The 26,434-nt window shown below is 30.7% G+C and overlaps 1 protein-coding gene across 1 annotated transcript in view; it reads left to right on the top strand.

Moving 5' to 3' along the window:
- LOC122510552 (calcium/calmodulin-dependent protein kinase type II alpha chain-like) overlaps nt 1-22,504 on the top strand; it is a 208,642-nt gene extending 186,138 nt beyond the window's left edge. Inside the window, exon 2 of the mRNA XM_043625304.1 lies at nt 20,591-22,504. Within this exon, the coding sequence (XP_043481239.1) occupies nt 20,591-20,768 (178 nt within the window). The 3' untranslated portion in view covers nt 20,769-22,504. The remainder of the gene's footprint in view (nt 1-20,590) is intronic.
- Nucleotides 22,505-26,434: the final 3,930 nt, after the last annotated feature.

Raw genomic sequence — 26,434 nt, 5'->3', positions numbered from 1 at the left:
TTAAAGTTGTCTAGAAAATTTAAATATTAATATTTCAAAATATCCGTACGTATTTCGCTAGATAATTATATCACAAACAAAATAAAAAAAGAACTAAGAGGATCGATTGAAATTTGTGGCAGCTAGAGTGTCCACCGATTTTTAAAATACAGTTTTGAGAAAAACGAGTTTAAAGTTTTCATTACAATGTAAACCTTAGCGCGCGACCCTGCTTGAACAGTTCTAAAATTGTCTTTTTACTTGAGATATCGATATATAACTAATGACATATCATTTTGGTGTCCATAAAGAGTATTTTAAGCAAGAAAAAATTTTTTCAATTTTTTGAAAATTTCAAAGTGGTGTAACCCTTTAAAATGAGTTGTTTTAAGTGTTTAAACCATTGAGATACAAAATCTGTTTTATATTGAGACATTTAATTTCATCTCGTGTCTCATTTTAAGACATTAAAGGTAACTCAATGCGTATAAGACACGTAAAACGTCTTCTTAGCGTGAGACGGATACTCGAAACACATTTCGTGTCTCAAAATGCATTGCTAAATGTGTAAGACACTTTGAAACGTCTTAAAATGAGACACATATCTGTTTCAAATATGTGGACTAAGGCATCTTATGTGTTTCAAATATGGGACAAAACGTCTCAAAATGAGACACTTGATTTTGCAGTGTAGACCTCGGAGACACAAAGCATGTGAGTTACCACGCCCACGCAGCTACGGTGACTAAAAGACAAACAGTCTCTTTTGCAACATGATCAAAATTCTCGACGAATTTAAAAAAGTCTTTTAATATATCCAAGTATTTCCATAAATGAAAAAACACAGAGTTATTTGCAATAACGCCTTCCTATACATTTTAAAAGAATATTTGCTCAGGTTAGACTCCTCAACAAACATGTAACATATATTTATATATTAAAAAAACTAAATTTAAAATAGCGGAACAACTCGACTTATGCGAATTTTGTAAACTCGGTGAAAATAATTTCTATCGCATATGCTGATTATTTGTCCAGCATTTAACTGGATTCGATATAAATATTTTTTAATACCTGCGAATACAGAGCCTATTACTTTCTGGCTCTCTTTTATCTCAACGCATGACATAAACATTGTAAAACGTTTTACCCTCATGATTGGTGAGATCTTGAGCTATCGAGAATATTTATTTCATAAACCCTTATGGCCATGAATCATTTTATATTTTATTTAAATGGAACTCCCTTTTTATGGACGTTGTTAGTCCTATAACAAATGTATTTGTTCTACTTTTCATTTGTTAAATTATACTATTAAATTATAGTATTGCAAAGTTTTCAATACTATTTTTCATACTTCCTTTAGTTTTTGATTTTATTTTACTTGATGTGCTTCTGTCGAATTCCAAATTAATTCTCTCTTAGTTCAATTTACTTAACGATGTTCTGAGGTTGATTTCCAAACTAATACTCTCTGGTTGAACGAAAATTTATAACTGAATCGTCAACAAGATCTTTCAAAAGGAATCATCACAAATAAACATGAAAGTGAATTTTCCACTAAACTTGCACAAAAGAGTGTTAAATGGCCACTCCTTTTTCAATTGTACCTACATTTCTTCTTTTTCTATTTTGCTTTAATTCTTTTTGTTTATTGTCGGGAATAAAGACGAGTTGGCAGCAAACTACTGTCTTGTTGTTCGTAAATTCCATTGTACGGTAGTTCTGGATTCTATAGTATGACTGTAGAACGACGATGATAATAAAGAAAGCGGCTATAGGACAAAAAGTAATAGGGATGGGGGTGGTATAGAAGGTTGGGGTGTGACGCGACACAGTAGACGACCCACTGAGCCTCATAATACATATGCATGTTCTGCACCATTATTTATATATGTATATACAAATACACAATTCACTTGCTACCAAAAGGCAGATATAGGACTACAACGAGAGCAATATACGTTTGCATGTTCTATCGATTCTCCACCTAGTCGTGTACCGTAGGTCGGTATATAGTTTTATGTCCAAAGTGCATAGATAAGCCGGTTTTAACTTCGTTGTCCAAAAAGACGGTCCTCTATTTCTGTCATAATTCCCCCACTAGACTATTTTACTGTACTCTGAATTCGCATGTTCGGCAAATTTTGGAATCAGCAGTGATTACGCTGTAAAAATTTCTTTCGTAAATTTGGCTTGTAATCTAACGTTTCGAAAATTTCTTTTTAGGAAGTGTAATTTTAAATAGAAAAATAATTGTAAATTATAAAAATAAAATATGTTAGTTTATAATCCGATGTTCGTTTTCCAAAATTAAGAATGTCGGATTCAATATGGTGGACGAAGTTTAAAAAAGTTTTTTGGATTCACATAGAAATTTATACTTAAAGGGTATCTTGGAGTCGATGATTACGAATCAGATATAGTTATTTTATACCAAGCATTTTGAACTTTAAAAAACCAACATCGGATTCGCAATCATCGACCCCGAAAACCTCCGAGTAACAAGATTCAAGCTAATCCGAACAAATTTTTAATCTCGTCCGCCATATTAGATCCGACATTTTGAATTCTGAAAAACTAAAATAGAATTCGTAATCAGCGACCGCGAAAACCCCCGAGTAACAAGTTTCAAGCGAATTTGATTAATTTCTGAAAAGTTTGTCAGATTTGATTTTTTTGTACTTTTTTTTGTCAAAGCACCTAACTTTGTAGTGAAATTGTGAAAAAACTAATGCAGCTAGAAAGCTGCGGTTTATTGTATTGTAAAGAGGAGCCCGTTTACTATAAGAATCGATAAAAAAGTGAAAATCGATTTTTATAGATCCGTAGGTTCCTTTTAACTTTCCTATAATCGAAACTAATTTTTTATTTCAAACGAAAGGTTCCCAAGTAGAAATGTAATACTGGCATAGTACTGATCTTGTACTGACTGCCAGTATTGCAGTACTGACTCCAGTACTAAGTCAGTACTGGGAAAACCCTGGCTGGTAACGCTGTCCAGTACTCATTTTTACCGGCGGTCAGTATAAGCTTCTCATTTAATTATTAAAGCATGGGGAGTAATTTATTGAATACTAATAATTATTATTAGTATTAATTATTATTAATTAATTATTAGAATTTCTTTTATTAAAATAAGTTTTAAAAAAATATTTTTCTTATTTTTTCATTATTTATTTAAATCTTATTTATTTAAATTAATGACTAAATTATTATTATTACTGGTTATTAATTATTTAAACTTATACTTTATGTAACACTGTTAAGAATTATACACAAAACACTTAAAACTAAGACGGAAAAATATCGCACGCACGGGGGACCGAACCCTAGACCTCGAGGACGCAAGTCGAATACACATACCGCATAGCCACGCAAGCTCGGGAGTTATCTCGCATAAACTTCCTTTTGAATTGTGGGACCGATATATACAGTGCTTTAATAATAAATCCACTGCATATTATATTTATTTCAAGAAAAATTATTATACATATATCTTTATATACATTTTATCAAGTCATTATGTAGTAATTAATAGATACATCATAATAATATGGTAAAAATTATTAATATAATTATTTATTTATTATTTATAATCTAATTATTTATTAAAATAATAATAAAAAAACATTTATTTAAGAAAAATTTTTGTTAAATAAATAAATAAAAATATATATACAGCTTTAAAAAATAAAATTTTTTTTATTATTATTAATACGTAATAATTCTAAAAATAATTAATTAATAATAATTTATTATTATATTATTAAAATATATCTATTAGTTAATAATAAATTAATAAAATGTTTGATATTATTGTTGATGAATAATGTTTTTACAAATCTTTGCAAATATTTTAATTGTTAATAAATCAAACGATGTTTAATGTTTAATTACATTATAACAAATTTTGATTGTTTTTTTAACTCCTTCGCAGTACTGATTTAGTGTTAAGCCAGTTTTCTGCCAGTACTGATTTTAATACTTTTTTAACTCCGACGTATTACTGATTCGGTTTTGGAGTCAGTATACTCCCAGTACTGATCGGGTTCCGAAAGTCAGTACCGACGGTCAGTACTGAGTCAGTACCATGTCGGTGTTTAACTCCGTCCTAACTCCGGACATTTCTACTTGGGATATGACTTAATTGGAAATGACACAAAAGTGCAATTTTCTCGATTCTCCACACAAAAGTCATGAAGTTTAATATGGTTTATTTTACACAAAGTCTATTTTAATCTAGTTTTTATTTCTTCCATTTGAAAGTTCATCTCAAATAGTAAGTTTTCTTGTGTTGTTTTCCAATTTTCATTAATAAATTTGTGTAAAAATATTTTTTTAATACTTTCCCCACTATTTTTAGGGTTCCGTACACCGTAGCATTGGTGATCCAAACCTGATTTATTCACAGAGCGTAAGGGCTCTGATCTTAAGGGACAAGTTTAAGAAAGAGGAACTGTTAAAATTGAAATTAAATTATTAAAGTTTTTATCTGAATCCTTTACAATAATTAGAATGAGAGAGAAAGAATAGATCCAAATATATTCAGTCACACTAAAACAAAATTAGAATTTTTTGGAATCAAAGAGAATTTAAATGAGGACATAATTTGAAGTATTAGTTATTTGCCTTTTAAAATTGTTGTTAGCAAAAACAAAAAATGGAGTAGGAGATTTCCCTCAAATTGCTTCCGGACAGTCAAAGTGAAAGGTCCGGAGTCCAGGTGTCGAAGCAGATTAGACTGAACACCTCTCAGCCTTGGAGTAACCAAATTAATTATTTGATGTTTATGTCGTGTTAATGCGGCGGTGCTGAACTGACACGAAGAACACAGGTATCTGATTTGGCTGTGATTTCTGGACTGGTTAGCTTGAAAGCATTTCCGAGACTGACGAATTTGGCAAGGGTGACTAAACGTTGATGACCATATTTGGTATCTAATCCCCAGGTGTAAAACTATTGGATCAATGCTGCTTCAGTTATAAGAAAAGGAGGATTCAGATTTTAACCTGATATTCGAAAAAGTATATTGGTAAATTTATGAATTAAATAAAATTCATTAATTTAGTTATTTTCTCCAGTATCAGTTTATTGAAAAATACTATCTGTAGTTTAAAGGGCCTATTGTATAGATTACTTGACATGTAATTGCAATTCGAAAACGACAATGCGAATCGGGACATGCAATGGAGTCACGCAGGTTTATAGAGCACAAATCACATTAAGTTTATTGCTTCAGCCTGGATGCATAAGTGCGGTTAATTTTCACAAGAGGAGAATTTATGTTAGACGTTTATTCCCTAGATAATGCAAATACGTGTGATCTAATCGTGATTTTCCTACATACCTAATTTTACACTTTCAAGAGAGAAACTTTACCAACTATGGCGCCTTTGGCCATCCTTGGAAAATGACAACTGAAAATGTTTCCAGATTTACTCACTGAATCTCGCTATACTACTATCGCAAGTACAATGCACGATAAATCCCATTTTCTCTTTTGTAAACCACACCCTCACTCGTACACCTAAACTTATGAAATCGCAAGAGTTAACCCATGATTCTTCCTCTGATAAAACTCACCCCCGAAAAGCAGGAAAAACAGAAACGTTAGGGTCATTCACTCTTTTGCAATTTTATACACACAATGCTTCCAATCTTGCCCTCTATTCTACTTTTATATAGAAAAAATTTTCGGAAAGAAATTTACTCACAAAGTTGAAAACTTTCTATTGTTCCCTTATTCGGAAAATTTTTCCCCTCCATATAGTTTTCTGTGGGATGTGTTTCTTAATGTTCGTTGTGTGAGGTTTTCAATCATCTGTAAGGAATTTTTAATCACAGCATTCAGACGTATTTGCACCGTTAAAGAACTTGTTTCGTCAGTAGGTTCGAGTTTAAACTTTAAATGCCTTCAAATTGAAAGCACTAAAGTTTAAACAGTTCCAAACTTTAAACGCTTTTAAATTACTGTCGTTATAGTAAAGTAAAATACATTCAATTTTCAAACTAATGTAAATTAAACTTCTTCATATTGAAATTAAAAATTTGACTTTCAAATTTATAAATTAAAAACTGAATTTTTTAGAAATAAAAAAAATTAGATTCGTGTAGTGTTAAAAATCTTTTGTGAATTGTAAACTACCAAAACTTCTTTATGTAGAGACGTAATTTACGATTCAACCTTAGAAAAAAGATAGGCAAATTTTTATCTTTACCATTATAAGCATTTTTCGCATTTCCCACTTTTTCGATTCACAGTTTTCTATTTCTGAGGGGATTATTTTTCAAAAGATACAACCACTTTAGTTGCAAATGACTTGATAAAATATGGCTTTTTGCAATCATGTGTTTGTAAAATGGATAAAATATTTTTCTCATTTGAAGTTGAGTATAAAATGTCAACTTAAATAAAAATTCTTGTTTTGTTTGCAAAATGGAAATTTTTATTTTAAATGTAAAGGGAAATTTTCTGTTTGTGGTTTATATAGCTTATTTATTAATTTGCCCTAATTAAAATATTCTGCTATCTCAATACATTCGGGTCGTTTTATGTCAAGCTGATTATCTGTCGAAAATAGATTTTCATTACAAAAATCTTTTAAAAATGGAAACACTGCAAAAACAAGCATCTTAAAATACATTGCAGTCACTTTTAAAACGTTTAAAACATCTTATTTTTCCAACTTTCATCTTAGAAACTAATGCATTTTAAGATGCTTTTGATAACTTTTTGGAAACAACTTAAAAGTGACTACCAAAGTATCTTAAAATAAGATGCCTTCTTTTCACAGTGAAGTTTATTTTCGGCACACGTCAGGTTTTGAACATTCAAAATGGCGGGTCTAAAATGGCTGACAAATTAGAAAGTCGTCGAATTCACTTGAAACTTATTACTCGGGGGTTTTCTGGGTCGCTTATTACGAACTTGATGTCAGTTTTTGAAAAGTCAAAATAGCTGACGAATTTTTAAAAATGTCGATTTCACTTGAAACTTGATACTTGGGGGATCTCGAGGTCTCTATTTAATATAATGCTATGTCTACAGTAAATATTTTTAGGTTAATTCAATCAGTTTCTGATCTGATGTTTCTTGTCATTTGAACAAACTTTCGACATATTGGAACAATTCGTCTGATAATTTCAGCAAAAGTTTCTGATGACTTCTTCTTTTTTTGACCTGATTTGAAAATTTATTTTTCTTCGATTTCATTTCTATAAAAATCGTAAAGATTTGCGGATGAAAATAAAAGTTTGTATCAAAAGAACTTTTGCTCTTATTACCTAAGTTGTGATCCTAAAAAATAGTCTTTCCCGGTTGAAAATCTTATGTTCTATGTATAGTAATTCATCTCTATTAATCTGGACTCGGGAGGTCGCTGCTCTCTCCCCAGGTTTTTTCATTGAAGATAAGATGAAAATTTTCAAAGTTCTTCAGTGAAAGTCACGCATTAAAAAAATTGCTATTCTTGAAGCGATCTATCATTGTATAAAAGCAGATAGTGGCCTCATTCTTTTACAACTCTTAAAGAGAAATATTGATTTATGAGGGTGTAGAAAGAAGAGAAGCAGATCGCTTGTCATTTCTCTCTACAAACTACCCTCAAATTCAAATTACCATTCACGACAATTTTTTAAAATTCTCAGCTGTAAATTGTAATTATGTCGTCTGACAAATCTTTAAGACCTTAAGATCCAAAGGGGAAGAAATTTTTCTCCTCTACCTTTAGAAAATAAGTTTATACTTATTTTCATAAGATATCTTTTTTGAGATAATTTCCCCACTTAAAAGAAATTCTTTCAAAAGATTAAATATTTTGTTTTTGCAAATAATAAAAACAGCAGTAAACTTTAAGAAAAGGTACCTTTGATTAAGAAATTCATAAAAAAGTAAATTGTCTCCAAATAAAAAAAACACTAAAGTTATACAAAAACTCATTGAAAGAAATAAAATAATTTTGTTTCATTCTATCAGAAGAATGTTGAAAAATTGAATAGAAATTGCTTGAGGCATTTTTGATGACCATCATTTTTGATGTGTACATAAATAAACACTCTCGTTTATCATGTGACAATATCAAACCGAGTTTTTTCCCCTGCTATAAAGCGAAGAAAAAAGAAAAAAATGACTTGAGGGTGAAATGTCCAGGCCTACTTTACTTTTAGTTGTATTTTTTTCGCTTATCAAATATTCCCTACGTAAATAGATGTAATTGTTATTTTATCAGTTTATTATTTTATATAACTTTTCACATGTTTGAAAACAATTTAATGAAAGCAGGTTATTTACAAAAGGATTTTTAATACCGGCGGTGATGAAAAATAGTGAATGTGGAATTTTTTCTGTGAGGAACTCTTTGATATTTTTTTCCCTTTTTTTAAAAAAACAGGTTTTGTGTTTCTATTTTGAGAAAAAATCCTCAAAAAGTATTCTTTTTTTTTGCAAGAGATGGACAAGATGATACTTTTAGATCAGAAGGTCCACAAAGCCTCTTTAAAATTCCGTCCCTTTTGGCCTTTGTAATTTTTGAATGGACAGAGATAAAGGTTTATATTTGCACAAAGAGCAGAGAATTTAACTTTTATCTGCGAAACTTTATAGTTTCGCAGTTTTCCATTATTCAACCTTCTAGATTTTCGAACTTTATATCTTCTTTTTTGTAAATAAAAATTACTTTTATGAATATTATTTTTAGTATAAATTAATTCTATAATACATTAATTATTAGTGAGAATGGTACGTGAGTTACTGAAATATTTTTGAACGAATGGGAAAATTGATGAACTTTGAAACTTGTTGATAGTGTGTTACTCTTTGGTACTATCTTATTTTCCCTTCGTGTAAACTTGTATCGGTTTATGTTGGAAAATTTTGCGCGCCGAACATTCTCTCTTGGCGTGCATTTTTTATGAGTGGCAATATTGAGTCATCTCTCCTGAAGAACGTTGATAAAGTGAAACATTGTAAGAGGTGGAGGAATCTTGATGCTATTAAAAATTGAGTTTCTACTTTATGATTTCATAGGGTAGTATCTAAAATAGGAACAAGAAGTATCAACTCATAAACTAAAAAATACTGGAACATCTATTTTTTCCCAAGGAATGTAATTTCTTGAAAAATTTATGTTGGATAATATAATATTTATCACGCTAGTAATAATCTTTTACACAATTTAGTAAAACTTTATTCTTGATTTGTAGAAAATAATCATTTTTGCTTTCTCTTGTGTCCTAAATCCACTGAGGAATTTAATCTCTCAAGTCCACCTGAGAGATTAAATTTTGCACCTCGAGAGTATACTTATCTGATTATTACGCATTTTGGAACAATGCAAATAGAAATGGCTATTCACGGACTTATGTTAACACAGAAATGAAGTTGGTTTAGTCTAAAGGAATTTAGCAATCCCAGTAAGAAGTAAGGAATTGAGAAGAATTAAACATTTTTAACTTTTTACAGAAAAGGTTAAATTATCAATTTTTTGAATTCCGTTTGTGTCCAATTCATATGTATTCCGTTTGTAGGCAAAGATTTCTTGGAAGTGAATTCCAATCAATTCCGTTTCAATATTTCTTTAATTTTCGGATTTTTTTTAATTCCTAAATACTATGTGGTAAGTTCAATTCCTGTCTATTCCGTTTTATTATTTCGTAATTTTTTAATTCCTTTGAAGTTTGCAACACTTTAAGATAAGTACTTCTAAAATTCAGAAGTTATAGTACAGTTTAAACAGCTGAGCGGACAAGCTGTTTGTCTCCGACAATGAAACTTGAGGGTTCAAATCTTTGGACCGACAAATTTTTTTTCCGCTTAAAATATTAAATCGGTATTCAAAAGAATTTTGAACTTAGCTTCTTTTCAGCTTCTCCAATTAAAAACGAAAAGAATTGGTCAGAAACGGAATTTAAAAGAATTAAAATTTTCGAATTCTTATTAATTCCTCACTTCTTACTGGGAATAGTTTAAATTTCTAGTTCTTCCCAAGTTGTCGACTTGCGAATTGTGGAAATTGAAGTTACATTTTTTTGGATGTTATATGGACTGGTTAAGTATCTTTTATTACTGTACACGGAGAGAAAAATCTAGCTTTAATAGTATGACACTACCTATACTAATTTCGCATGGACTATAGTCACGCTTCAAACGCATGATATATGAATATATATATATATATATATATAGGGGAGGATGGGGCAAGGATAGTTAGGTAAGACCTTTTCGGATCTAGCGGCCAAACTTGATTATGTATCTGCAAATGAAAAGTATTTTTGGAAAGCCTGGTTATTTGGCTATAATTTTGCTGTACATTATTTTACTGTAGACTCAAATCCCTACGAGATATGAATGAAAAAGTAAACAAAAATTTTTAACTATCCTTGCCCCAGTACCGGGGCAAGGATAGTTAAAAGAATTCGAATGCCAAAAATGTTATAGAAAATCAGTAAATTTTTGTTTTTTTTTATTTTACTGGTTTTAGACTATTCAATATTGATATCCCAAGTATTAAAAATATGTATGGAACATTTTCTGAATTGCAATTATTATATTAAAATTCATCTGAACTAGAATCAGAAGTTTAAACAATTTTTTTCAGACGACCACCAATTTCTTGGTCATAAGCTTCGTTTTCCGTATATAATTACGCACCATTATGTATATCAACCTAAAAAGAACAATTAAACACTTTTTAAAATTTTCAATGGTATTAACACGCTTTTACCGTGCCGTATTATCTCTAACTATCCTTGCCCCATGAGTCCATATTTCAGTTTTTTCTAAATTTTAAGGAACGACGTGAATTAATTTGAAAATAAATACGATATTCGTGTTTAGCAGGAAATTCCACTAAGGAAAACATTTTACGTAAAAAATATTCTGAAATTCTAATGTAGAAAACAATATGATAAACATTACGTTGACATTTTAGCAAAACAGACTTTTTTCAAAAATAATCTCCCAACTTCGCAAATGGCGACAGATTGACTTGCAATTTTTACAATCATCTTTTGGTGTTAAAACGCGAATATACTATGAATTACGCGATTTTTGAGCAAGCCGTCTAAGCATAACAGCAACTAAATATCCTTGCCCCATCCTCCCCTATATATATATATATATATATATATATATATGAATTCATGCGTTTGAAGCGTGACTATAGTCATGCGAAATTAGTATAGGTAGTGTCATACTATTAAAGCTAGATTTTTCCCTCCGTGTAGTTATCTGAATCACGTTCATACCTCGAAGAAGGTGGAAAAAAGACGAAATTGCCCGCATAAAGTTTCATTTTTTTCTGATGGGGAACTAAAGAAATGGAGAACGTGACACAGAAAGGGAATGTTACTCTACGTGCTCTAAATGTTTGCATCAGTTTCTATTCTTACTTTTGGAAGCTTTTATGCTTTAAAGAATAACATTTACATTGTAATCCTGTTGCTTTTTAAAATTTGTAACATTCTGTTAACAGTTGAGGATCTGAGTCGATTTGCGCCTTATTCAGAATTCTTCTAGATGGTTTTGTCAAATTTTGTTTTTTCTATTTTCATTAAAAGTGTGGCGAACATTGCGAGACTTTTAAATTTGAACTTAAAATATGAGACTATGAGTCAACACAATGTAAGGTGAACGAAATTTCTAAATTTTACAAATATTCGAAACGGTTCAATCGAACAAAAGTTTTGTTGAAACTGAAATTAGATTTTTTGTCATTTATGTTCAATGTTGATCTAAATTTTTATTTTTCGTCTTCTTCTCCTTTTTAATTCTTCACCGATCGCCAATTCGGAAATTTATCAAAAATCCCTTTCAGATCGAAACTAGCAGCTCAGTTTCTTTCAAACCATAACCCTGAGATAGATAAGGACTTTTTTTATAAAGCCATTGAAGGCTGATAAGGAAGTTGCCACTTTCATCGCGATAACACTAAAATAAGTATCCTACAAAATCTTTTTTAAAGATACTCAAATATCTTTGAACTTTTCTTTATTTTTAACCTATAGCGAAAGTAGAATTTGAATTTATGTTTGCATCAAATTCGAGATCAAATTAAACTTTTGGGAAAATTATTCCAACTTTCAATATTGAGTGTATATTTTCTTTGTAACGTGATATACATGGAAGTAAATGATGAGTATGGAAATACGGTTATAGGTAACGAACGCCTCGGTAATTTCACCGGTGATTCAGTCACTGTGAAGATCCCGATGGAAAAGGGATGAGGAGGTGACGATCAGTGCGAGAATAGAGGTACAATTGGTTACACCATGTTCTAGTGGTTGGTTCAGATGTCCGGTCAAATACAATGAATCTTCATTTCTACGTGTATTGTTTCTATTCTAATACACCAGCGTGTATGACTTTACACATTTCCTTTGAAAACAAGTCAGCATGTTTTTATCCAACATGTGAATAATTGAATGCAAATTCATTATTGTTATATCTGGAAATTAATTATTGCGGATTATCCTCTTTATAGTAGGGGGATTAAAAGAATTGCAACGGTAATTACTGATTCTTTGACAATTATTGTTTTGAAATTAGTTATAAATTTATTTTTAACTCATAAGTTTACTTATAATTTATTTAAACTAGCAAGCTGTGACTCATGCCAGAAAAATTATGCACCTAAAAAACTGGGAGAAATTTTGTCAATCGATTTTTACGGTTCTTTATCAGCTTCTAAAGGGGGATTTAAATACAGTCGAACCTGGATAAGCGAGAGTTCAAGGGACCGGTAATTTTCTCTAGCCTATACAGGTTTATGAATTAATATTGTTTTTTTAAATTAATTTAATTAATGAATATACAACGTATAAGTGTTACAATGTATGAGTTAAACTGAAATATTTTATTTATTTAATTTTAAAAACCCAGGTAGAAAAATTTAATGGAAGCCTAGATATATGCTAGCGCCACCACTGGAATTTGCATGGCAGTTTATCTCGCCGACGTCTTCTAGCGCCTTGAATGGCGCGAGCACTTTTTGCTAGAATGCAACATAACCTCAAATTTCTGTTGCATAAACTGTCAAAGGTGTTTGCTTTTATTTTTAAAGTAAAAGTAAATGTTTGCTTGTTGAATATTGTGGCATTTAAAAACAATAATAGTAAAGGATTCTAAGTATTTTTATATTTGTAATTGTATTAAATTTAAATATAAATTAATATTGCATTATAAACTTCTTGTTCATTCGTTAATTTATACACTTATTTATAAAAGAATTTTTAGTATATGAAGCTTTATTCAACCTCCAAGAAAATTTTTTAATATATTTTAAGTAATTAATCTAACGATTTATCACCAAGAATAACAATAAATACTTTTTGATGGATCAAATATATTATTAATTTCTCTCCATTCGAATTAGAAAACATAACCTCAAACTAGATTTATTTTTTCTTTATTTTTAATTGACCGGACAGAAAAGATTTACTGATTTTAAATAGGAACTTAATTTTTTCAATTATTATTATTATTATTATTATAAAAGAATTGGTTAATTTCAAAAATTTTAATTTCAATGTTTAACATGTGTAACTATTTTTGACACTGTTACTGTGAAGAAATAAATAATTTTTTATGGAAATTTAATAATAATTTATTCTTAAAATTTCCATATTTAAAAACAATTTTATACAGCAAATAATGATCAAAATTTTGATTAGGCTTGGGATTAAGAATAGGTTACCGTTTTCTGAATTAAAATCTATTACCATAACTTTAAATGAAATGTGTATTTATCTTCAAATACGTTTACTCTCTAAATTTGAATAAGCGAAATTTCACTGTTTCACAGCGATAAGTATACAACTGATTCCAAAAAGCGTATATACGCTAATTAATTAGTGAAATTTCACTGATTTTTTAGCGAAATTTCACTAATTCGCAGCGTATATACGCTAATTGGAATCAGTTGTATACTTATCGCTGTTTCAGATTTAGAGAGTAAATTTAATTGCAGGCAGATAATTAGTAAATGTTTTTTATGTGTACACAATTTTTTTAATTATATTCGTCAAAAGAAATGACATAAGAATCATCTTTTAAGGGGATGTCAAAGTCGATGCGATTTTCCCATTGAAGCTCAATGCAAAAATCCAATCGACTTTGACATCCCCTTAAATCGCGAAATAAAGTTTTGGCAGGTGAGGTTATGTTCATTCTAGCACTGCGAGCAGAATGCGAGAAAGGCGCTAGACTAAAAAAGTGTTTCAAATGCTCTCAGCGCCACTACAGCGCAATGGAACGCGAGAGTGGCACCATGCTAGCGCCACCAAATTTTTCTACTAGGGAAAGTATGTCATTTTTGTTTGCTTTTTTGTTTCAAGATTTTAGACTTTCTTCTCAAGCGCATAAATTTGATCAAAGACAGACTTATCTACATTAGCCGAAAATTCATTATTGACAATAGTTTAATAAAATTTTGAAATAAACCGTAAAAACTCCCGCTTATAGAGGTCCGAGAGCAGATTTTGTCGGTTATAGAGGTTCAAGTGGGAATATCAACTCTCACTTATAGAGGTCCTAGGGTGGTTTTTCTTACATGTAAAAATGACGGGACCAGCTAATAACTCTCGCTTATAGAGGTTTCTCGCTTATCCAGTTCTCTCTTATATCCAGGTTCGACTGTACATATAGCTAAAGATGCATTTTTTAAATACGTAAAATTATATCCTACTGGAAAAATGACTTCAAAAGCGCTAATTAATAAAATTTTCAATCATCATATAAAAGAATTCGGAAAAGCTGGAAAAATTATTTCTGACTACGGTACGCTATTTACTTCAGGAATGTTGAGTGATAAATTAAAAGAAGAAGGGATATAACCGGTATTTTTGGCAATTAGATATTCTCAAGGAATTTTCTCTCTTTTCTTGATAATTATTTAGAAATAAAAAATAGAATATGATTACTATGAAAAACAAAATTGTCCAAACTGGAATTTATATAGTCAATGTGTCTTGTTGTTAAACCGTATGTACGACTACTTAAAAAAAATTGTAATTGAGATGTAAATCTACCGAAATGATGATAAATCTACCTCTGATGATTAGTCAAGAGAAATTCAAATAACATAAAATCTTCTCTCTTCAGGTAAGGATATTGCTTTCTTCCTCTCTCCAAAATAAATACCTAACATAAGAATGTTTTGCTTTACCTAATTTGCATATTTACTCTTTTCGTAGAAGGAAAATAAATGTTTTCGTTATAAATTTTAAATGTTTATTATTTTAAAAGAAGAGTTTCTGTTTTCAAAAAATAAAAATGCGATTGTTTAGAGATTCACTGCGGTAAGGAGAAAAATCAACAGGGTTTGATAGCCCCGGAAGACATTTTGAGAGATATAAAACTACTTATTTTCTTTAGGAATATTGGTATTCAGGGAGATCAATAACTTCTTTAATAACCCGTGTAGAAAAATTGTTGGGTTCTAGTGTGGTGCCAGAAAGACAGTCTATTCTCTAACTGGGCGCTGAAAAGACTGTCTGACCATGGGCTAATCAGACCAGTGACGATCGAACCACGCGTTGGTCCAGACTGGACGAGCTAATCAGGGCTAATGAGCAGTGCTAATATTTAAAATTTTAGGTTCGATTTCAATATTTCAGTTTTTTAATTTTAAATAATTTACCCAAATTTACTCGGTTCTCATGTTTATTCAATGTAATGTGAAAATATGAATTATTAATAATAAATCAATATTATTGTTATTCATATATATGTGTGTATATGTATTTAATGACAATAACTTATTATTATAATAATTATATTATTTTCAAATAAATAATATACTGCACTAGCAGTAAATATTATTTAAAAGAGTAATATTGAAAGATAATTTCAATAAAAAAACAATTTGCGTTAATTGGTACATTTTTTAAATTCATTCTTTAACAGGCCTTTAACATTATTTACAAACATGTTTACAATTTTAATTTATAACACTTATACAGATTAAATATAGTAATTTTATTATTTTATATAACACTTACAATGAAAAATATCCGCTCGCATGTGGGATCGAACGCACTCCCCCCACCCTTGACGACCTGACTCGAAGCATTTAAACCGCACGGCCACTGAAGTCTGGGTGTGAACTCTCCTAATTTACTATATCAATGCCAGTGTCATATATTCTGTTGCTTATAAGGACGATGTGAAAACTATGACTAAAATTATTACACATAATAATCCCGAATTATATTAATTATTATATATGAATATTTAAATAAATAATTCTTACTGCAATTATAATCATTAAACAATTTTTTAAAGTATTACTTTTAGTTTTTTCAAAAATTTTTTAAATAATTGAATTCTTATGACGAATTTCAATAGAATTGTTAAGTATAATTATACACTTTTCGAAGAATTCGATTAAAATTGTATTAAAAATAATTAAGAAATTCTGAGATTAACTAAGAAATTTTGAATAATAAAAAAATTTTGAGAATTTTATTATTTATAAAAATAATTGAATTATTGAGAAGAAACTTATAAAAAATTTGTAAATCCTTATTGAATTTTTGTGAAAGGTTTTTTATTTATGAAAGTAATTAAATTTTTGCTTATATTTTATTTTGCCAAGAATCTTGTTAAAAATTTGGAAAATAATTGAATTTCAGAGAACTATTTTATTTATAAAGATAATTGAAATTTTGATGAGAATTTAAACAAATTTTTGAACATAATTGAATTTCTGTGTAGAATTTTGTTACTTTTGAAAATAATTAAATTTCTACAATAATCTGTAACTTCTCCAACACTCAATTGTTTATAGTGTTTTTAACTAAAATTCTTCTACAGATAAATTATTTTTAATAATTAATCAAATACAATATGTTAAAAAATTTATCTAATTTCAGGAGAATTTGAATTATTAGGCATTTTTCAAAAATCTAAGATCTTAAGAATTTTTAATTAAACTCATTGAAAATTTTATTTATAATAATTCATATAAACCTACAATATTTATTTTTGAACGATTCTTTAGATACTAAATTATTCCATTGAATTTTGAAGTGACAATCCATGTATAAATTCAAAGAAGACCGAAAAATCGGGCACTAAAGTCTTGATTGTACTTTGATTTGTGCTTATTAAAAATTTTGAATTCTAGTGATGCCAATGAAGTCCCATATAGCATACAGTTAGACAGTCTAAATTAGACCGTCCAGAAAAATCCCATATAGCATACAGTTAGAAAGTCTAAATTAGACCGTCCAGAAAAATCCCATATAGCACACAGTTAGACCGTCCAGATTAGACCGTCCAGATGCGTCTAGTTGGGGTAATCTCTGGACTCCAGACTGCCCCGAAATTTTTCTACACGGGAACTTATAAAAACATTTTTTCGGGCAACGACCTTCTTGGGAGGTTTTTTTCTTCTTCTTTTCATCACGTTATTAGACTTATAATGCGGTGTCTAATGACATTTATTATAAACCATAGTCGATTAGTTAAAGTGACTAAAAGGCAACTGTTTTTCTCTGTTGGCATTGTCTAACTCAATTAAGGTCAATTGTATCGGATGATCGATTTTGAAAATCGATCAACACGAATTATACGCTTCTTTCTAGAGAATATCATGAGCATAAACTTGTATAGGAGATTATTTAAAGAAATCACACTAGAGTCTCAAAGGCATCTTCTACTTGAATGCTACGCTCTGCACGCCCTAATTTCATGACGTTGAGTGATCAGCTCGTCCAGGCATAATGTGAATGAAACTTTAACCATCAGCAAAACATGTGAAATAACTTTTCCTTTCGTGAATTCTGAACTCCAAATGGAAGAAATTCTGAATACTAATTTGATTAACTTTCTTAAAAATAGAAAATACAATTTCAATATCAATCGGTTGGAAAGTAATTTGGAGTAATCGTGGATCATGTCGAAAAAGATGTCGCTTATGGTCAGGAACAATTTTCTCATACTTTTATCAATCTTTTCACCCGCTTTAAACTTCCTCAGCGATATTTCTCTTCTTTGGAGTTCAGTGATCTGAAAGTCGAAAACCTTTTAAACCCTTGGTGCTATTTTATAAAAATACTTTTTATGGACGTTGAAAGGAGGAATATATGAATTATTTCTTCGTGGTTATTAGGTAGAGTTGGACTTTATATTAATCGTAATTTATTGTAAAAGAACAAACACAATTAAACACAGGGAATACACGTAAAATGAACGTTTATTCAATGATAATGGAACTTTGCAAGCTGTAGTATGTTTACTTGAAAATTACTCGACAGTGGTTAGTGCTAGACAGATTGCCTCTTGGTACTTGATTCAGGTACAAAAATCTAAGTGTACCTCTGCTAGTCCATTTGCCTCAGTGAGTGTATTTCTGTTGCAATTCCAACAGATAGGAAACTATTAATTGGATGTAGAATAATTTTCTAGATATAGTTTATTCTAGTGGGTAACTATTAAAAGTTTTTCATCAGAAGGAGGCACGAGGGGAGCTGAAGAAGAAGGATAACGAAATTGATTAATTACGATCGCTTGGGTAAATTGTGACAGAACGTGACCTTTTGAGTAGTAAAAATGATTAGATAGGCTACTAGGCAGGAAACGGCATGTTCTTTTGCAGTTTCTCTCCTCATCGGCTCGGTAACCCGGTGGCACAATCTCCTGTAATGATTGGTCGTCATGGAGACGCCCTTCTCCTCCTTTCGCCTCTCGACCAACCCCAGTCTTCGGAAAAGCGACATTCCCAACCACGTCGAGAATGGTTTCGAATCAATACCCCGTTTCAAATTTGGATCGATTTAATTTTTGGAAAATATATTTTCTTCTAGCAATTTCACATGGATTCCTTACTCTCACCAAAAAAAGGAAATGGAAAAACTAGCTCGAATACATCTATTCAAACGAGTTTCGGAATAGAAGCTGATAAAGCTCTTTTGAAAAGATGGAAAAGTCCTAAATGTATTAAATTTGTGATCAGAGAGAGATTTTAGTATTAATTTTTCTTAAAGTACTCCTCGAAAAGTTAACTTTAATTATTGATGTTTAAAAACACCCTTTTCGCGTGGACAAATAAAATAGTAGTTCGTTAAATTCTTCTCGCGTGATCAATGCAATAACCTATACGGTTTGAATGTTAATTACTCATAGAGTCCATTAATCTTTGAACCTTCTGTAATTATCTTTGCGGCTTTTAAGCCAACCTTTTCATTTTCTGGAAACTCTTAGAATTGCAAAAACTTTATTATTTTATAATTAATGAAAATGCAGAATACTTTCTACTGCTTTAGACATATTTTTCTCAACTATACAAAGAAAAAGCAGTCAAGTGAATTACATATAAAAAGCTTTTCAAAGAGGACTTGCATGAGTCTAATATAAAATTTTTCCAGATTCGTTGCGTTATTTAGATAAAAAATTGTTAATTAGGTTTGATTGTTAATTCAAATTTTTCTATTAAAAGTCTTCTTTTTGACAAGCCTTTTTTCTATGACCTTAATTGACTCTACAAAATCCCTTCTTGAAAATTAATTTCCTATTTTATACTTTTCTAATGTTTAAATGTTTTTAAAATTTAAAAACCAATATGTGAATATTATGCACTTTTTGATGTTATGTATGAGAAAATAATTACCATACAACCTACGTAACAGAATACTATTCGTATTTCATTGCGTAAATTCTGTGATTGGATATCTATAGAGGTATTGCCATTTAGCTTAATGAACAATATGTTTGTTACATGCAAATCATACCCAAGTTAACATGCTCGTAATTGAACACAGTAATTGTAGTGAATTTGTCAAGCGGGATAAAAATTAGATATTTAATCTGGGTTTATTCTATGAATGAGTTTGAATTTAACACCAAAATTGTAAAACATAATAAACGAATGAAATAATCTCCGAGAAATAACATTTGAAAAATATTTTTGTAAACTTTCATTCAAAAGTATTTAAAATTGAGCAGCAAAAAAATCAAAACACAATTTCACATTTAGCATATTTTGCATGAGAAAAAAATAAGGATTAATTGAAAATTATATTTGAAATTTACTGGGTATTTAATATTTGTGAAAATCAAGAATTGCGATAATTTTGAAATGCAAAATTATTGAATCTGTCTAAATGACGGGTCTAAATTATTCAAAACTAGGTGGTTTAAAGCATTGAGTGTATTCTCGATACCATATGAGAACTGGCACGTAGTACTCATATAAAGCTGACAGGTGAAAACAGAGTTAAACAGTTATCAATATTTCGTTATACTTGTGCTTCATATTCCATACAGTATATTCTCGATGTCTATACATTTCTACATGGATTTCATTTTCGTGAATTACATAATCGATGGGAAATGTATAATTATCTTTGAATCGAATTTTAAACTCAGGAACGTCAAATTCTTCATCAGCATTTGGTAAATTTTTGATTAAAAAAAATTTATGCTTTTAAATTTTTGGTAATTGTTAATATTATTTTATGGAGATGTTTCCAATTGTTGGAAGTAATGATTTTTATTATCTTAAAATTAATTTTAAGTTGTAATTTACTATTAATACTGAAAGATAAAAATTATTTGATGATTTAATTAAAATTAATAGAGTACTAATTCATTTTATTTTGATTGTTACAGAGGTGCTTTCTCCGTTGTTCGACGATGCGTTCAAAAAAGTTCAGGACTCGAATTTGCGGCGAAAATTATTAATACAAAAAAACTCTCCGCGCGAGGTAAGTCTCTTCTTTTCTTTTGCCTTAAACTCTTATTCCCTTTTATCAAGCAATCCTTCTTTGATCTATTATCCTCTCTGTAATGTTACAAATTAAATTCTCAGTCAATTGAGTATCATCTCGTTATGAAGTTTCCTCAAAGAATGGCGAAACTAGTTCAAAAAGTTTGATTAAATTTTAACTTAGAAAATTCTCTTAATAAAGGAACACTGATTATGTTGTACAGTAACACTAAAATGCTTTGAAAGTTTTTGATAATTGATTATCTGTGACGGAATAATTTTTAAGAAACGTAAATTCAAGAAAGATATTGTTGATATCTGTCGATGTTTTGGCATCGAAAGTAAGTACTGTTGTCACTTTGCCAACATTCCGTCAGGTTCGTCACTTGCCACTAGTGTAGAATCATTGGCCTGGAAGATATGCCTTCTCGTCTTCCTCTGCCTTTCGAAATTCAACTACGTAGACAAATTTCTTGAATTCTTCTCCTAGTGTTACAAGTCCATGTAGAATTTTACTTTGAAATCGGTCACCAAAAAAATACTCCTCAATTTTTGTTTATTAAATTCCTTAGTGTGTCATTTTAGTTTGTCATTTTCGTAACTGTATTTATAGAGAAGATAACCTTAAATAGATAAAATTTTGAATATTTTAAAGCGAGCATTTGACTGAAATAATTTAATATAGATGTGTGTTTGCGCATGATGAGTTAATGCAAACGATTTAACATATATTCATATATGAGCGAAGAGATAATTCTCTAAAGCTGACCACCTGACTTTAGCGATAGAGGTTCAGTGAAGAGGAAGTGCGTGCGGTGTAGATGCTCTACTCCAGTTTCTCGCCTATTTCGAATAGCATAAACTGATCTATGAACTATTAGATATTGTAAGCTTGAAGTTATGTATTTCTGGAAACTAAACCTACGCTGTTTAACACTGGCTATGCACACTATAATAATAGATTCATCTAGTAACTACGAGTAGGCTTATGACTCATGACGATAGACATACTTGAGCGTATGTATTAATTGCCTGTCATTCTAATCCCTTAGGGTTGATTTTAGCCTCTATCAATATGATACTAACGGTAAGTGTTTAAGGATACGGCTGTATACAAAATAACTCAAACAATTATCATTCCTCCATTTTCTAATGATCCTCGGATTAGGTCAAACAAAGCTGGTTACATTTTTGTAATTCTTTTCCACTTGGTAATGCTACTAAAAATCCCTGAATTTTCTAGATAGTCGACAATTGTTCCAGTCATCATTTTGTAACAGTAATTTGATTGATGAAAATTATGCATGAACTGTTCTGTGTAACTTCATTCAATGAAAAATAATAATCTAAGGCGGAAATCCGCGATGGATGCGACTCTTGTTCTGGTCGACCCACTAAAAACCACTCCCGTCTTTAACAGGAATTACCTTTCGGCTTTAAACTTCGCAGATGATGGTCCCTTCTCGTCGCTTACGCGATGCTACCGTACCACTCTTGTTATGGCTTTACTTATTCTTAATTCTTACCTGTGTTTTCTTAGCCTCCTTTATGACATTTATGACTTGACATTCTCAACTGATAGCTACGTGATTTACACTTGCGTTTTCTTCAAACTTTTCCTCATATGGAAAACAGCTTGAACCCCTTTTACAGTTCGCAAACTTATGATCAACTTCTCCGCACTTGAAGCACGCAGTCAATCTGTTTGCCGCCTTACAAACAGATCCTATGTGGCTATATCCAAGACAACGATGGCATTGTACATAAATTCCATCTTTATGCGCCCCAGTTTCTTCAGGTAGTACTACACTTTAGAAGGCTCTTAAAAGACCAAATTTAAAAAAAAATTTTCTTAGGTTTTTTATTATAAATATTTAAAAAAACTTTTTTGCCTATATTAGTACATATTTGGAGAATAAAAATAATGGTTTGTTTTCAATTTTTATTTAATATCATAATCTGCAGACAGCATTCAGATCGAAACTCCAAAAAGTTAGTTGTCCAATTGCGGACAGTTTATCTCAAGATTGACAAATCGGAAACAGAAAATCCAAATTGCTTTTTAAAAAGGAAGCTGTCTTGCATAGAAATGTACCACCAATAATGGAAAATCGACTAAAATAAAAAATAGCAGATGTTTCAATAATTTGTTTAAAAATACACTAGGTTTTTCAGTATTTTTCTAGTCTGCAAAAATGTTTTTTTTTAATTTTTTGACCATTTTCTGGTAAATTCTCACACAGGACATACTAAAAAACAAATTGAGTTATCATTTATTAAAATCGGTTTAGTAGATTCAGAGATAAACTGTCCGCAATTTGAGAAAACGTTATTTTGAGAAAAACGCGTTTAAACTTATATGTATCGTTAGAGGCCATCCATAAATTACCTAAAATTCTTTTGCAAATTGAAACCCCACCATTTTTTTATGCCAGACACTGTTACATACATTAGCACCAATGTTTCTACTGGTCGTAACAAAAAGCTGGACCCCACCATCCTCTTAAAGACTTACTTAATTTGTCAATGACTTTTTACATTAATTGAATATTTTTTGAAAAATTTACTTTTATTTTTTACAATCGGTTATAAATACTTTAGGAAGTGTTTTCTGAAGTCATAAGGAGTTAAAAAATACAATAAAAAAAATAAAATTTTTTTAAATTCTAAAGTGTAGTAGTACCTTCAGCTGATTCGCTTCTTCCTGGTCAGCGTCTACAACAAAGAGCTTCATCCCTCGTTTCTTTGGTCCTAAGCGAGTCACCTTTTTGCTTCTCGTGAACATCTTGTAACCTCTGTTACACCTCATCTTTCTGGGTAAGGCAATCCAAGTTGCGGATCTTGATAGTATCTCTTCGATTCACCGACTGTACCTTTCCTATGCTTCTGACCTCGGAGGTAAAAGTTTTATTAGAGCCTCCTCTGATTTACCTCTTTACAAATTTTAGCCAGTACGTCATCAGCGTATTCCACTCTTTAACTGAGTGGGTACCTCCGTCACCCTAGTGCTCTGAAGGCACCAGACTAATAACATTTTTAGTGCTACTGGCACTCAAGAAGCTATAGATGAACTTCCTTTTCTACTTTTTCTTTCTCCATCCACGATGGTCTGTGGATCCAAGCTTTTCACAATGATCCGTGAAATCGCAAGAAATGGTGCGCCCTTACAATCCTGGCGCACTTTTTCTGAATTTATAGGATGCATTTATTCTAGCTATTTGGCCGTCCCTTAGTGAAAAACCCCGCCACCACGACAAGGTCTACCCTTCATATCCGTGATGTATGTTGTTTGTTAGTGGACAACAAAGTCCCAATATATCCATGACATCTATGATGTTTGGCAGTGGACATACTTTCCTGTTGATCTAAGTAAATATCTTCTCATGATCTTCAGTAGACTCCTCAACCCAAAATAGGTTTAATTGAAACTAATGTAAAACGAAGAAAATAGAGAAGATTTAAAGAGGTTTTATTCTAGACGTAAGTCTATTATCATTTTATTTGTATTAAATGTATAATATTAATGACGAAAGCATACTGTTGCTGACCTTTCTAAGAAGTCTTCTTTAAACTTAATGTATGGAGGAAGAATGCATTTTTTCGGAGCAATTTGTGTAAAGAATGAAGCCGAAAACGATTTCTAAGACATGAAGCCAGACTAACGTTATAATCAAATCAATTAAAATGTTGCGCGGGCAAACTTATCCGATAAACGGCATTGTGTTACGATCAATGGGATTAGTTGCTATAGGTAGTAAAGATAATTTCTACATCAATATCCCAGCACATTTGACATATTTATAATTTATATCGAAATTAGAATAATGTGCACTTTTCCAAATTACCAAAAACTATATTTTGCTTAACGATAGGGCAGATAAACTTCACACTATAAATTTACTATTTAATTCTATTGAAGCTTTATCAAAACCTAAAGATTAATTTCACATTAAATTAGATGAAATACCTAAATAATTTGTTTACATGTTCAACGCGAATAACAATACCAATTGTATACATTATATCTCGACTCTAGAAACAAAACGATTTATAGATTATGAATATAAATCACGAACTTAGTGGTCAACAGTCTGTTTAAGGAGGAAATTTAGAAATGTAATGTATATTCATGAAATGTGCAGATTACTATTGAACATGTAAGTGACATTAGAATAAATGGGGAAAAGCACTTTTGTTTGGTACTTGCGTGTCAATTAGCTTTTGCTTTACAATTTTTATTCTCTTTTTTGCCATAAATTTACAATTTCTTCGACCATGAAAATAAAAATGGAATCCTTAGTGGCAAAATAATAAAAATCCGCCAATTTTATGAAAACTTCATTACTTTTGTAGTAACAAGATTTTATTTACGATTTCCTGGTTTAAGAAAAAAAAATTTTTTTCATACTTTTTAATATCTTTTTTTTATCACATTGGTAGCAATTATTTGCAAGTGTAACATCGTTTTTACTTTCCTGTTTTAATAATTATGATCCTAGCGAATAAGAATGGTAATGGCATATTCAATACAAATATTATTTTTTTTATAGTTACGGCATTAAAATATCGAATTAAATTTGGAAAACTAATGATTAAATTAGTTTTGGATTAATTTTTAAATCGACGTTCAGTATAGAAGCAATTTTTAAATTGTTATTTGGTAATTACTGTTTTTAAATTCTAAGTGGAATTCAATTTACAATTTTAATAATTCAAAAACTCAATCAAATTTATTAGAATGGAAACTAATTTCAGTAGTGACTGGTTTACATCAAACTTTCCAACTCTTAGTAAGGGAGTAAAACTTGACCAATTTACGACCCTCCTTGGCTTAATATATTTCCGTTCTTCCTCGAGTATTTCAGCATTTGCAGTTAACTGCAACGTGAGAAGCATGAGTGAATAGCAGAGAATATAACTGCCTCCAGAGTGCAGTGAAGAACTTTATAATTATCTCATTACAGTTTGTCAATGCTTTTTTTGACTTATTCGGGAAACATGCACTTCAGAAATAATATTGATTAGATATATTCTGATGTCGAATTCTTAAGGAAGGTACATCGGTTGCAATTAGAAAAAAGTGTAATCTAGCTTTGTCTAATCAGATGATTCTCAGTGCTCAGTCTTCTGTTAATTTGGAGTGCGTTATGGATGCCATGAAACAATTAACACAAACTGTCTCCAAAAAGTTTACCACAATGTTGGAGAATTTTATGGACATAAATCAGTGGCGGATCCAAGGGGAGGGTCATGACCCCCCCCTGGTGCAAAAAATTTACATAAAAAAGGTCAGCTAATTATGGTCGTCGCTTGCCGCATCTAAGGATGACCCCTCCCTGAAGTAAATTCTGGATCCGCCACTGACATAAATGCAAAACTTGATGACACGCTCTCTGGACTTACAACTATGTAGGGGAGAGTAATTGATTTGATAGATAGTCTTGCTGTTGTTGACGAGAGACTTGACAAGTATGAGACGGGATGTTCACAAATAGTTAACCCAGTACTCGAGACCAATGCCTGCACCAATTGAATTTATTGTTGATAGGTCGGAAAGAAAGTGTGATGTAGTTTTGTTCAATCTTCCTGAAGATAAAACCCCAAACACAGACTCTAACACCTTGAAAGCTGTTGTCATTAACAAAAAGCTTAGGGGGTTAAGTGTGCAAAAACTGCCCCCGCATCTATTTTTCTCAAATTTGGCCCATATATTACTATCCATATGATTATAACTTTCTGCAATTTTG

This window comes from Leptopilina heterotoma, unplaced genomic scaffold (genome assembly GCF_015476425.1).
Source record: "Leptopilina heterotoma isolate Lh14 unplaced genomic scaffold, ASM1547642v1 Lhet_70, whole genome shotgun sequence".
Taxonomy (NCBI): Eukaryota; Metazoa; Arthropoda; class Insecta; order Hymenoptera; family Figitidae; genus Leptopilina; species Leptopilina heterotoma.
This window is presented reverse-complemented; position numbering and strand designations above follow the sequence as displayed.